The sequence below is a fragment of the Balaenoptera physalus genome, assembly GCF_965194825.1.
Source record: "Balaenoptera physalus genome assembly, chromosome: 4".
Classification (NCBI taxonomy): Eukaryota; Metazoa; Chordata; class Mammalia; order Artiodactyla; family Balaenopteridae; genus Balaenoptera; species Balaenoptera physalus.
In genome coordinates, this window is record NC_138891.1 from 91619188 (window position 1) to 91634797 (window position 15610).

Consider the following 15610-nt stretch of genomic DNA (forward strand, 5'->3'; position numbering starts at 1 on the left):
CTGACCAATGCATGGTTTAAACTGCTTGTGTCAAACTCTGCTGTCCTTAAAAGCTGTGAGAAGAGCTATTTACTAAAAAGAGCCCAAGAGACAAACTTTAATCAAAGAAAAAAAAGTATTCCTTTCTTTGACTAGCATTTACAGATAGATAGCATCTATCTGTAAGTACTTAGATGTTTATTTGTTTACATTTTTTCCTGAAAGTTAAAAGGAATGCTAATAGATATTGGGAAGAAAACTCCATTATTATCTAATCTGTTAGAAAAGATGATACTGACTTTCACAATACAGTGTATTCTTGGAAATCATGAGTCAGACTGTGTTGAAAGGTCAAATGCGCATTATTACTCCAGCGTTCACCTGTGGGAACACGCTTGGGATGCTCTACACCCAAGTGAGAGTTAGTCTGATTGCTATTAGGGAGCAGCCATGTGTTAGAAAGTAAAATGATGCCAGAGAAGGCTATTGTGTGCGGAGGTACAAACATGCTGAATAATGAGTATGCAAAGGTACAAAGTGACATGTTTACTTTTTCTAGCTAAAGATTAGTACAATGTAAATAACTATCAGTCCACCAAATTTACACATTTATTGCTACACTGAATTGAATAGAAATAAAAAGTTAAATCAAATTGAACATATGGTCAACTACTATGGATCCCCAATATAAACTGTAAATAATAAAAACCTTTTGTGATGTAAATATCTTATGTGGTATCCTCTAAAACGATTATCTGAATAGACTTCAACTGTAATCCATATAGCACGCACACGACTTAAAAAACAAAAGAAAGAAAGAAAGAAAAAATATATATATATATGCAATAAAATTGCTATTTTGTCCTAAATAGCAACTCTGGTTGGGGATTGAAAAACTTCCAGCTCAAGGACCTGAGTTTGGTAAAATAATATGATCTGCAGGTCACTGCATCTGGCCTCTGTTAAATGGGTCTGGAAAATAGAGGAATTCCACAAATGCAAACTATGCATGGCTACCAGATACTACCTGCCTATCAAAACCATACTTAAAAATATTTAGCAAAAACAGCCCAATAACAATACAAGGGAATAAAAAATGAAACCAAGGTCATAAGGGCCTGGGTCTCTTTTCATTTTCCATTTTAAAAAATAAGCAATCTTGGAATGCCATGTTTCCTGATTTTCAAAAACAGGAGTTTGAATTTATTCAGGTACCAGAGAGACTGACAGTTTCATGCTTTTTTTAACTCTCATCTTTTCACTAGCAAGTCTAATGAGAACATCACTAAAGCAGAGATTGTTATGAATAGAATGAATGAATCATAGGACCCACCCTATGGACCCCATGACACAGTCATGGCAAATGCTAATTATCTGTACATTGCAAGTCTTACTCCTATGCTCAGGGAACCTCAAAATCTGCACCTGACTTGTGTTTGTGTCCTTTTGGGTTTATGTACCCTACTCTGTTACCCTCAAGGCACAATATAATGCACATAGAGATCTTAATGAAAACAATTAAAAGCAGAGTTTATTCATGAGCTGTAAAAAGTGAAACTGTAGAACTAACAGTGTGAACAGAACACAAATGTCTGTGTTCTCAACCCCCAGCAGGAGCAGAGTGGAGAGGGATGAGGGACCACTTACCTCTGGTGTACCAAGAGCATGTTCTCCAGCTAAAAGCAGCATGCTCAGGCCTCCCATTTGAGTAGGATCTATATAAGTCAAAAACAAGTAAATCATCAATTCATAACCATGAAGTACATATAATCCAGAGTCGAAAAAGAATACTCACAAAGACTAGCAATCAGAAATCCAACAGAACGACATGTAACTTATTACAGAAAACTTCTGAAACTCTTTATGAAGGAAAAACTTGGGGTACATGTGCTTAGTACTCATACTTTTGTGGGCTTTTAAAATACTACTGTTGTCCACCATTCCAACAAAATACTTTCTTCAATACCACAGCTGTTTATAACATGAATTATCTCCTAATGTGATGCTTCTTTCCTTACTGCATGGCGAGTTTGGATGGATTTTTTTTTAAACGAAAGAGTGCTTATACTTGTCTTCTAAGAAACTTGAGATTTTGTTATTCTCAAATTGTTATTTCTGCCACATGATATCAGGGCTGATAAAAAGAACAAGGCCATCAGAGGAACTAGAGAACAGGGAGATATTTTACAAATGGGACTCCAAAAATCTAGTGGGCTTTGTTCAAATATTCTTTCTTTAAAACTTTCAAAAACAAATTTAAATTAAACAATGATGTATTTATAACATCTTAAATCTTAGGGGTACAGTTAGGCCCTTCCTTGAAAGGCCTCGAAATACCTTTAACATTGAAAATGAACCCTTTTTATACTACCAAAGGTCTTTGTTTTCATTCCTTCAATAATCAACAGAAAAAGAAAGAGAAAATGAAAGCAAACTGGTAGATCTATGACCCAGGATTATATCTAAACAAGGAAAGTACAGACAATAAGAAACCTATAGACTTTAAGGCTGTCTTAAATGAATTAAATTTCAGAACTTCAATGAACTAACATATCTGAAACTGCCTAAGTCAGTGCTTATCCCAGTGCATATTGGTCCTCAATAAATGCACTTTTTATTTTAGTAATCGCTCTACAATTCAAAATGAGGATCGGGCATAGTGTTGCCTGAAGACATTAAGGTGTCTCTCTTCTCTTTCTTTTTTGATTTTTTTGTTTAAAGATATGCCCTTAAGTACATCTCTGAATACTGTCTGTCTCAGGAACTCATGATGCAACTCTGACTACATCTTACATACAGTCAAATTTAAAAAAAAAATTTTTTTTTGAAAAAAGAAACTGAGGGGAAGGAAGGGAGGGAGGGCGGGCGGAAGGAAGGAAGGAAGGGCTTAGTAGAGGGGAAAATATGTCACCAAACAATCAGGTGGTCACAAAACAGGTCCATATTGGAAGGTAGCCACGTAGGAATACACAGAGGAACATGAGCTGGTTTGCTGAAATAAGACTCTTTGTTGTTGTTTTAAGAGTCCATCCTTAATTAAATGTTAAGTTTATGAACTATTTTGGCTGCTAAAAGAGACACGTAAATCTATTGGCAAATAAAAATCGGAGAGAGAAATGAATTTAGCAGAAAGTAAAGGTGTACTTTGGTTCTTTGGGCAGCTAAATACTTTTGCAGCTGCCATTCTAGAGATCAGGAGGCTTGCATAACTGCATTCTAATAAAGATAAAAATGTGTTAGTTCAAATTATAAAGTAAAATAGGAACATACTTCCATGATAATTTATTTAAGTTATATACCAATATGACTTTGCTGTATAGATACTAAAACACAGACAAGTAATAATCATCTTTTATATTAATTTGTACTTATATAATGTTATTTGGATATATCAAAAATATATTTATATAAATAGCATGCTTTCCCTTCATCGAGAGGGCTTCTACTAAATTAAATTCTACATAGCCTTCCCTCCTTGGAAATCATACACTTGACTGCTTTGGGGTTATTCAAAATGCAAAATGTCATGTGACAAGGACTATTGGGAAAACAAAACAAAATGAGATTCCATGTTGAGGAAAAGCATAAACTGGCCTCTAAAAGCCCTATAGTATCCCCTAGATTTAAACAGCTAAGCACCAAGTTTCAATTAAAGGCAAATTAATTTGCTTTCATTGTGTTAAAAAGGAACATCACACCAACGTTATCCACTATACACTAGCTTAACAAGGGCTCTGATCATGGATTTCCAACATCCGTCACAGGCCCTTATATATAATGAGATAAATGCGAGAAAGTTGTTTTCCTTCTTTCCTGTATTTTGCTTAAAGAATGCTGTTTTTAAAAGCTGACTTGTAGGGGCTTCCCTGGTGGCACAGTGGTTAAGAATCTGCCTGCCAGTGCAGGGGACACGGGTTCGATCCCTGGTCCGGGAAGATCCCACATGCCGCAGAGCAACTAAGCCCGTGTACCACAACTACAGAGCCTGTGCTCTAGAGCCCGCGAGCCACAACTACTGAGCCCATACGCCGCAACTACTGAAGCCCGCGCGCCTAGAGCCGGTGTTCTGCAACACAAGAAGCCACCGCAATGAGAAGCCCATGCGCTGCAACGAAGAGTAGCCCCTGCTCGCCGCAACCAGAGAAAGCCCACGCGCAGCAATGAAGACCCAACCCAACCAAAAATAAATAAATTAATTAAATAAATAAATTTTTAAAAATAAAAAATAAAAGCTGACTTGTAAATATCCTGGTTGAAGTCTAGGTCCCACTTTGAATTTGTAGGTATAACAGGTAGATTAATAAACTGTCAGAAACGGTGCTACAGGCAGACATCTTTCACTGCTTTCTGTAGTTTATCTACAATTACTTTTGGTTTTTGAAGAGCCACTGTGTGCAAAAAAAAAAAAACAAAAAAAATCCTACATAGACCAATCTAGATTTAGAACTGGGAGAAAAAGCAATGGAAGATAAATGCTAATCAAAGGAATTTATTTAGAAGCCAGTCATAATATCCTCTTATTTGGTCCTGATGATAAAATGTTTTATAAGAGACTCTTACTGACACAATCTGGGGAGTCTAGAGAGCTCACCAAGACTACTAGCAAGTGGGTTGAAGCTAAAATTATACAAAGTAACAGCTAAAACAAGGACAGATTTCTATTCTGATTCCTCTGGGATATGCAAAAGCATCATTTTGGAAGCTCACCTAGAATTATACTACAGACACTTACATAACAATCACCTGAAGACTTTGTTCCCCCAGAATGCTGCCATTGCATCAGACTGCATTTCTTATATTTATATATGACATCACCACACACTTTGTTATACCATGAATCACACACTGCACTGTTAAATCTCATTAGGCCTACTGGCTATTAAAAAACTGAAGTGTCATCACAATACTGCTTAACTTCCATTCCCAAGCTTTCCATTTTGCAAAATGTTCAGAGCTCTCATCTTAAAGAAAATTTGCTTGTAATAATGAAACAGGAACCCTATAGCTCAACACCAACTTCAATGCTTGCATCCTGCCCAATCTCCCTATTTCATCCCGGAAAACTCCTCTCTTGATTACGGTATTAGAATAGCCATGGAAGATAGAATCATTTGCAGGGTGAATATAAATGCTTTATTTCATGGTAATAAATGCTGTAGCATTCCTTACCACCCAAAGAGTATTAAGGTCTCATAACAAATGGGACCATCTGGAATGTTAAATTTGCCTGGCCCGTAACAGGAATGGGGGCCAGAGAGAGGGCAGGATGGAAATTCCCTCTAAGAAACAGCTGTCAGATCCATCACAGATTTGTGATGGAGTTGTTCATACTCTTGGCTTCGATGTTTAATATCCTCAGATAATCTACATAACTGTGGTTTTTTAGGTATCCAAGATAACTAAGGTGCTTACTGGGACACCTTAATACTGTGCATGAGTGTGTAAGCTATTTTGTTACATTATAAAATTCCCTGAGCTCCTGACAATCTCCACATTGCTGTCTGCTTTTCCATAATGTCAATGTCAGGAATCCACACATATTTGTAATGACTCAACCACTTGGTCTATACCTCCTTTCTTTAACTATATTACATGTACACATTCTATGTATGTTATACTCCAAAGCTTTAAGCTATGCTGCGTATTTGCCATTGCTTCCTATTGGTTAAATTTTGCTTTTCTCTCTCTTTCTATTATCTGTTAAAAATACTGCCTAAATGAATTGACCTGTTCTTAAAGAACAGGTGAAATTAGTGTCTAAACTCACCAGCCATCCCAAAGTTAAGCTGAGGCATTTCTTCAGTCTTTGCTTTCTTGGGGCTTGGCAAGTCTCTTGAAGAGTCAGATGGGAAGGCCCATAGTTTCTTTCGTGGATTGACAGCGGATGTTGGGGATTTCACAGGCTTGTTTGTGGTAGGACACCATTTGTAGCCAGGATTTGCTTTCATAAATGCATCTTTATACTATAAATAAAGAATAGATAACATATTTTAGTTAACACATAGATTGAAAATGTTCTAGTACCTTCACCTTACTCCTCTATTTAGATAATGAATGAAAAAAACACTTTCAGTAAGTTCTTTCCTTGTAGAAGAATGACAATCTCAGTACAGGGCTTTAGAGCTAGGACATGAATTTATCTACTAGAAAGTTCATTTGTGGGATGAGGGTTCAGAGGCAACACATTTTGTATCTTTTAATCCTCTTCTTTTTTTTTTTTTTAGGATCCAAAAAGTTACCTGACCTTGGTAGAGAAAGGGAGTTATTCGTAATGTGGTGCGTAAAGCAGCACCTATTTCAACGTAGGTATCGAGTACCTTACAAAATGTGAGTCAGTACCAGGGCCAGTAACTTGATTCTGCTCACTGCTTAATTTGCTAAGTATGTTAAAAATTAAATCTGTGCTTTACTGTACAGGCAAATGCAGGGAAACCTAACAGAGCAAAGTAATCAGTTGTGGGATAAAAACACCAAGATCACGAATGGGAAAAGGGGAACAAGGTAGGGCAAACTGATGCAGAACTTTTTAGTTCTTTGAAGATGCAGGGCCATGTAGAAGAAAGAGTACTGGATGCAGAGTCTGATGACCTGGGTTCAAAACCCACCTCTGCTATTAGCCAGCTGTGGACATTAAGCAAATTGTACAACCTTTCTCAGCCTCAATTCTTCCATCTAAAAAGTGTAGCTGCACCTGGTAACATCCCAGGGTTTTGTAATGAGCACATGTGATCTCAAAAGTGAACATGCTGAGAGCTGTGATGTGTGATGTTGCAGATTAATCCATCACAAACTGTATGTCTTTACTTGGAGGTTTCAGACTTCACTGTTAATATCTTCCTTTCTCCTTCATTTTTCTGTGGTTTTCTCCCTTTTCCCCAACTCGGCCATTTCTTTCCCTTTCCTGACAATAATTAAACAAAAATATATTTCTTGCTATTCATGTTATATTGCCAATGGTTATGTTATCTGATAAAATGTATTTTTTCATGTATTCTTCAATGATTTTATGTTATATTACTGCTAGATACCTTATTTAATTAATACAATTCTTTCAATCCCCTAAACTTGCTTTTTAAAATGGTCACTCTGTGTGTAAAACTAATTTAGTGTAAGCTCAAAATAGCTTTTTTATCTAACTCATTAAAGAAAAAAAAGGTTCCTTTACCCTTAGTGTAAGAAAAGTATATGTAATCCAACTAACAAACTTTTTCCACCACTTCACTTTAAATCATATAAATGAAAATTGTACTGTAAATAATATAATGCAATGTTAGTAGTCAATGGTTTAGAATCATCCCAAAGAATCACCCTTAATTCAAATTTTCTGAATAATCAATTTTTTTTAACTAAAAGCTGTACATCTGCATATTGATACATAGGTACATGAGGAAGGAAGGTAAGCGTAAAAAACAGTAAGATACAGTTCTACTTTTCCTACAAAAATAATTAAAATGGGATACAAGGCCAGATGCAAACTAGAATTTACCATCACATAACAGAATAAATTTGGAGGTATCAATGTAATGTAAGAGGTACTCTATCCCAGCACATTCACATGCATGGGGGGATATACATGTTAAGCTGAGGCAGACAAATAGCCTCGCCTGCTGTCTGGAGGTGGAAAGTGACAAATGATAGGGTGAGATGAAAGCAGCAGGCACATGCATCATTATTTTGTCCCAGCAAAATGCACACGAGCTGGTCTGTCAGATGAACAGTCATTTGGACAAAGGTCACCACTCTATAATGTAACAAAAGACTATCAAACAAATTAACACATTTGTCATAAGAAATTTTAAAAGTTTTGGGTACTTTTGGTGGTTTTTTAAGAAAAAAGTCCCAATTCACGGATGGGACTAGACAGATGGATGTCACTAGCCTTCAGATTTCTTCTGTTTCTTAGGTGTCCCCTTCCTCCCCTCCAATGTTGTCGATCTGCTAGGTAAGATCTTTCCCAGTAAATATTACATCCTTTTCTAAGAATCACTTGGCAATTTGCTTTGATGAAAATCAACATGTGTAGTGAAAATGATAATACTGTCATTCTTATGAATGAATTATTACCAGCATCAACTATTTTTAAAAGCACTGATGGTATTAATAAAGGCTAGCTTAAACTAACTTATGATGTGGAGCTGTGCTGAAGATAACATAAAGCAGTGACAATCACTGACCATAAACATCTCTTTCTCTTGCACTTATTCTACCCACCCACCCACCCACCCATATCCATCTCAATACTCTGTGAGGATCAACTAGGTGACAGACACTGGTTAGACACTGGGGACTAAAAGAGCATAAATTAGAGTCTCTGCCTTCAAACTGTTTACAATCCACAACCAGTAATCAAAATATTACTTCTTCTTATACATGGTCCACGGACTTTCCCCTGGCTCAGGCATGAAAAATGGTTTTGCAGAGGGTCCGTAAAAGGGGAAGCTACCTATGTGTTGAAGAACAAAAGGCAAGAGAAACGCCTGGAGTATGTGAGGTTTTATGGAAAATGGTGACTGAGAATTCACTATGAGGGTCAATGCTCTATAAATGTATTACAATTTTAACCTTGCAGATTCTTAAACTCGATGTAAAACAACATTCATTAGCTCAATCAAGTATATATTTGAGCAAAAGGGTTAAGAATGTAGGAGACAGAGAAAAGAATAACACACAGCCCTTGTCCTTAAGGAGTTTAAAGCTTAGATGGAGACGCCATAAATTCATGAAAAGACATACAGGTCAACACAAGCAGTGTACGAACACCAAGTGAGGGCGGAGGCAGGAAGAACCCTCAGCGTGTGAGGATGTCTGTCCTTGGAACTGGGCTCATCATCAATCACTTGCTCTGATTCAGCTATAAGAGACAACAGAAAGGCTTAATCATTTGTTGTGATGAGGTTATTAGGAAAGGGATTACAGAGAAAGCTGAGTAAGGGAGAAATGAAAAAAGACTATATATAGTCTGAAGCAAATAGCTGAGTGAAAGTATTAGCAAGCTGGTCAACCATGTGGGCAAAAATCCATCAGCACAGGACTGAAAGGACCAAAGAGACAGGCCCACCCATCCAGATCCCCAAGGCAGGGCTTTCATGCTGGGGGTGGGAGGGGAAGCTCAGTTATCCTCCAAGAACATCAATCACAGGCTACTGGCCCTATCTCCTAGGTAACTAGCCTCCTGCTAAAACACTGATTTTTTTAAATCTCCCATTAATATAAAAATTCCTATTTTATTTTATTTTTGCAAATTTCCAACTGATTAGATAACCTAAGTGAACTTACCTTATAGGCACAGATCCTGACTTACACAAGATGCTTAGTAAATGCTGGCTCCCTTCTGTCCACCCTCAACTACTACCACATTTCATTCGCAATGATAATACATCACTGTTATTCAATAATGGTATTAAATACATACCCTTTGTCACAGTATTCTGTCTACTTCATATATGACAATGGCATTACTATACACCAAAAGACAACACTCTATTATGTTAATCTTTAAAAAATTGGGTCTCAACATTACATACTTTTACAGATCATTTATAAGAATGGGAAATCTGATCTTAAAAAGCACCTTAAGGAGAGACGTACTTATTAACTGTCTTCCAATTGTCTGTTTCTAATTGGAGGGGAGGGGATGTATCAAAAAGTCCAGGAGTATTTCTAGCTATTATTACAGTCTAGATCTTCTCAACAGAGTGAAAGAGAATGATAAGCCTGGTGAGGTCCAGTAATAAGGGACCCTGGGAATATCTATACAAATAAAGAGAGCTGATTCTGGTACAAATATGTGAAATATCACCATGATAAAAAAAAAATCTACCAGAATTATGAAGGAGAGATTACACAGGAATTATCTGATTTTTAAAGAGCTATAACACACTTTTAAATCTTAGAACTCTGCAGGGGGCTAAGTGAATCCCTAGCATAATAAATTTTGAGACAGCTAATGAATTTTGAGACAGCTGTACTTTTTCACATTGGCAGGCAGAAATCACATTATACAGGGTGGAAGAGGAGAGGAAGATATTTGAGAAGTGGCATTAATCTGTACTTCCTTAGTTTTAGGAACTTTCCCTCACAAAACTTTAAAACTTCTCATTTAGATCTGAATTCTTCTTACTAGATATTTTAATAGGAAGGAAATTTAATTAGACTTTTATATGACAGAACATTGAATTAAGTTTACGGTTCCAACAGAACAAAAATATTTCAAATTATACATTAACCTATAAAACTTTCATGTTAAAGCCACTCCGGTAAAAACTATACACTTCAAAAAGTGACTTGAATAAGTGACCAGGGAATTGTTTGGTTCTCTTGTAGAAAAGTCATAAAGGAAAAACTGAATTGGCTACAGATACGGTTGCCTAAATTGCCTGTAAGGATTACTGTGGCAACGGTAGTTCATTTTCACATATAAAGTTTTTTAAAGGACAATTTTACTCCCTAATTTGGGTAAGGAGGAGAAAGTCAGTTTAATCAGTTAGCACTATTTAAAAAGTACCCCAAATTTCAGAATTTCTTTTAAAATGTAATTTTGGTACATTTTAAAAGGTAGATAGGGATCTGGGTAAGAAAACTATCTATATTTCTGAAAATGTATGAATAGATAATTCATGTTAACTAATTTGAATTGTAAAATGTTTTCTTTAAAAAATGTGTTTGCTTAGGTTTAGTAATTTCCTTAAACACTTTAAACCTTTTCTTTAAGAAATAGTTTATGGCATGAATTTGCAATGTTTCAAACAGTACAAAAGTTAATTTTTACCTACATCCCTTTGAATGACCACAAATTCCAAAGTAATCAAGATTTACTGTAGGATACTGGAGTATTAGGTCCCTCAATCAATCCAAATATTAACATCTGAAACCAATACCAAAAATTAGTTTTAAGAGAGACTCAGTTTAAATTCTCAATATGTCACTCACTATGAGGTCTATTTTTTTTATCACTAGCTATGGGGTCTTTATAAAGTCCCTATAATTTTATTTGATTTGAATATTTAAATGGTAGTGTTTACTAACAATTAGCAAATGGATTGATGTTTCTGAAATCAAGTAGTTAGCTCACTTAATGGAACATCTATTTTGTTAGGGATTATTAATCACATTGGACAGTATCTGCCAAGTTGGGCAAATGATGCATTTTAGTTTTGTTGATTCTTGTGTTTCAAAGACTAATTTTGTATTTCAGTAGCACTTCAGCGTGTTAACAGGTCCTAATAAAAACAGTAAAAGATTACTAGGTAAAGAAGTAACAAATACAAACAAACATAAGTTTGCTTATCAGGAACAACTAACGTTTGTATAGCATTTTAAACTTCATACCATGCCTGTGCACACAATGCCTTATTTGCATCTTACCTCGACCCTGTGAGGGCAGGCATCTTTATTGCCAATTTATAGATGTGGAAACTCAGAAAGGTCTGAGAATGGAGAAGGCCAAGTATGAGAACCCAAGCTCTACTACTACTAATTTGCTGCCCTGGATAAGTCACTTAAGTCCTCTGGGCCACAGTGTCCTCATCCTTAGCTTTCGGAAAATAATATCTAACTCATGGGATTATTCTTAGGATTAAATGAGTCAAATGTTTATAATGGAATCCTGGGCAGAATAAAGCAATATTCAAAACTTGATATTATTATTTCAAAAATAAACACTTGAATATTTGTTATAGTAAGGAAGTCCTGACATCTGGAACACAGGAATGGGAAAGGTCTCAGAAACAAAAAGTACTGGGAAACACGAAGCCCAAATCTTTGGTTTTACTACCCACCTCCCCGCAAAGTGGCGGGGCCCCTAATTAAGTGATACTCAGAAAACCCCACACAGAGTAAAGTCATTTCATTAGAGGCAGTCCAAAGTGGCTGACAGAAGAAAAAAATGTCAACTGACAGCTGAGGGTGGACCGAAAAGAAAGACTCATGGAAAACCAAAGAGGAAATTCAAAAGAACAAAAGGGTTAAGAATCATTTAATATACAGATAAAAATATGACTGTAACTCAATTGTTCACAAAGGTCTCACCAAATTACAGATTATAAAATTATTCTTGTAGAGAAACAATGGGTTGAAATTTTGAAAAAATTCAACAAGCATTCTAAAATTTTTAAGTAAGGAAGTATTTAAACAAAATATTACATAAAATTTCCAGGATAAATATATAAAATAAGAGTGTTTAAAGAAACAGCAAAGTTTCATCTACCTAGAAATCACTTTTGTGTAACACTTGTTTCTCCAGAATGTGGGGATAAATGAGGTGCTGCTCTAGCTTAGTAGTATGAAAGATGCCACAGCATTCTTGTAAAAATACAAATCCTGTTAAGCATGATGTGATAATTAACAAAAACTGTTCAGAGTAATACATGAGAAAAAGACGGTAAATCTTCTTTGGAGAAGAATACATTTCTGATGAAATCAAAGCAAGGGAATGAGTACGTTAATTTTATCTTGAAGAAACATGGAGGAAGAACTGATCACTAAAGACCCCATGGAGATTTGTGGTGATAATCTCTCCTAGACTACTGACGACAACAGATACCAACATTTACGAAAGGCTATTACAGTTTCCCTTCAAGCTGTATTTTATTGCATTTAATTCCACAGCTCTTTTATTGACATACAACTGAACTTCCAACTTTTCAGGCCAGTCTCTCAAGATTTTTTGCCTTTATATCATCGTTTCCTGTTACTCTGATACAAATACCCCAGGCTTGGGGTAAAACTTTCTTGTTCTTGAAATTGTTCTTCCTTTTCCATATCTGCTCTTATCCTCGCCTTTCTTCTGAATCCTGTACCAAAGCCCACGCCAAATTCTATCAACTTCATAAAGCCTTTCCTGAAATACCCCCAACCTGACCCCAACCTCTGCACAGGCAGACTCTTCCCGTAAGACCCACGACACGTTATTGTTACCATTTTTGACTGACTTACTCAAATCTCTAGTCTCTCAGCTGTCTAAAGTGAGCAGTATATACTAAAAGGATGCTAGAGTCAAATAGGCAAGAGTATCCCAGGCTCCACCAATGTAGAGGTGGTCAAGATACTAACTCCAAAGAGCCTTAGATCCCTGCTCCGAAGAATGGGATAACTGACTTTACATGTTTGTGCTTAGGTAAAACATCCAGTCTGGAATGAACCAATCAATAAATGCATGCATTCTGCCTCATGCCTCAGATCCTACAAAAACCAAAGGAGGGGGTATTATAAAGGTCACTCAAAATTGCCTTAACTTTCCAGGTCCTCCCCTCTTCTTTGCACTGACTCTGCTCTACCTGAAGGACAACATATGTGATCCTCTACATTGACTGTCCATTAATTAACTATGACTATTAGTTTAAGTGGCATGTGGAAGTTTCCAGCAATATCCTAGTCAAAAATTCAGGCTTATATTCATATATTTGTAAGGGAAAATGTTCAAAGGAAAAATAATACTGTTTCTGGGTCTCCTAACAGGCAGTTGAAGAAGCTAGAGCCTGTGAATGTCCACAACACTGCACCATCATGCACACTGCTGAATTTAAGAAAAGAACCCAGGTTATATCCTTAGGACAGTATTTTTTAAATTACTTATAACTAATTATTGCTCTAATGAGATTCATCAGAGAATATGAAACCCTCTTTCAACCATTTTTTCAACAATGCCAATCAGTACTGGGAAATTATTCAAGAAACCGAAAACAAATCCCAAAACAGGTATGCCCTCTTACCAGATGCACAAATAGAAAATAACCAAAAAGCAAGGGAAGAGTCAGAGAAAGTTTTAACAGGTTAAAAAAAAATGATCTCTTCAAAGTTGTATTAATTATTACTTTAAGAATATATTTTAAAAACAAGAAGAGAATGGAAAAAATTAAGTATTTCTCATTCAATTGGTAATGACAGAATAGATATTGGTGAACATCACATAACTATTTACACTCACATGCAAACTATGCTGCAAGACTATGTCTTGCTCCTAATAGAGAACACATTTTAAATTGGGGGTTTAAAATTACAAGTTTACACATATAAAAATAGTTTTAAAAATGACTGCCTGGAGAGAGGGGACCTTGAGGAACGGAGACCGTATTTATCACTAACAATCATTAAGACCCGGTACATTGAAGCCACCCAATAAGTTTTTGTTGATTAAACTGACATTTCAATTAAGGCTGCAATATTAACACAAAAAGCACCAGCACAATTACCTGTACTTTAACGTAATTTCAAAACCATTTGGTAAATAAGTTGAAACAAGTATCACTTATGCCTAGAAACCAATTGTATAAAGGATTTTCAAAGCAACTGAACCTTCCACACTTGGTACTAGAAGTGAGACAGTATTTCATAAGAGCAACAAGGCAAGTTGTGAGATGGAAGATCCAGTTATGGTCTCTACTTGAAGTGGTTTGCAGTGGGGGGCACCTTATCAGATTTAGATTTCATTACTCACCACAGTGGCAAATACTGTGAAGCTAATTAAGTAATTAGTAAAGGAATTCCTGTATGAAAATAATGCTTCCTCCTCTTAAAAATGGCCACCTATTTGGTTTTTAAAGTAGCAGTATTTAAGAAAAAGCAAACAGTATACGTGAGACAGGCTGCAGGTTATCCAAAAACAGTAATCCAAAAACAAACTCATGAGTTTAATTATAGGAAGTTTGTGCAGTTCCCTATGAGGTTTCAGATAATTGTGTGTTTTATCATATAAGCGTGACTATGAAAGGATCTAAAGCTCTTTAATAGGAAAATTTTACTGTTAATTATTGTTATGCTCGTGAAAATGTCCTGCAACATTTAAAATCATGTAGGTTACTGGAATTGATTTTAAATTTTCTAGATGCTCTACATAGTTAAAATCCTGTCTTTAACAATACAGTTAATTCCTGAAGCCTTATGTAATCATTAATCACATAGCAACTATGCTAAATCATTTACTCTGGATTCAAATTTCCCTGAACATTGCGTAAGAAATTTTTATGTTCCATCTTAGCTTGTTAAAAAACTCAGTAAAACCACAGCAATTGAAAGAACTATTTTTCTACATACTGAGATGTCTAATAAAATGTCTCACTTGAAACTCTGTATTTGTCCCCTGCTGGTTCATCTTTCCATAGAACTTAACCAAATGTTTGCGTGGCTAGGGCTTGCATGAATCAAGATTACTTGCAAGTTGCAACACTCAAGAAACAGAATTACTGCTTTCAAGTTTAACCACAATGATATTGCTTTGCTTTCCCCTTACTTGCTAAATCCATTAGACAATACATTTTAAATGCATAATGAACTCACATTAATTTAAGATTATTTTAGGAACAGCCCAGAATACAATTTTTCAAGAAATTTACTCACATTTTGGAATTAATGCCCCACCTCTCTGAATAGCCTTCCTGCATAGAAATACTTCTCACCAACTATTGCCTACACAGTGTTTACATGCATGCACACATCACAGTACATCCTGTTCCACTGCCATTCATTCATTTACTGGTTTTAAATATTCATGCTGCACAACCTACAGAAACAAGTCAACGCAAATCTCTTGATAATTGCGTTTATTGCAAAATCAAAACGTATTAGCGCTGGAAGGGATACAAATTTTGCTCTAACTTTCTCATTCTAAAAACATATTTTAAAAAAAGAAAAGAAA

General features: G+C 35.8%; 1 protein-coding gene across 12 annotated transcripts in view; it reads right to left on the reverse strand.

The window, feature by feature from the left end:
• Nucleotides 1-15610, reverse strand: part of BBX (BBX high mobility group box domain containing) — a 282163-nt gene that overhangs the window by 79688 nt on the left and 186865 nt on the right. For all 12 annotated transcript variants that reach the window (XM_082460373.1, XM_082460370.1, XM_082460372.1 and 9 more), the window contains 2 exons: nucleotides 5747-5942; nucleotides 1627-1694 (listed from right to left, as the gene is read on the reverse strand). In XM_082460373.1, coding sequence (XP_082316499.1) covers nucleotides 1627-1694; nucleotides 5747-5942 — 264 coding nt within the window. The remainder of the gene's footprint in view (nucleotides 1-1626; nucleotides 1695-5746; nucleotides 5943-15610) is intronic.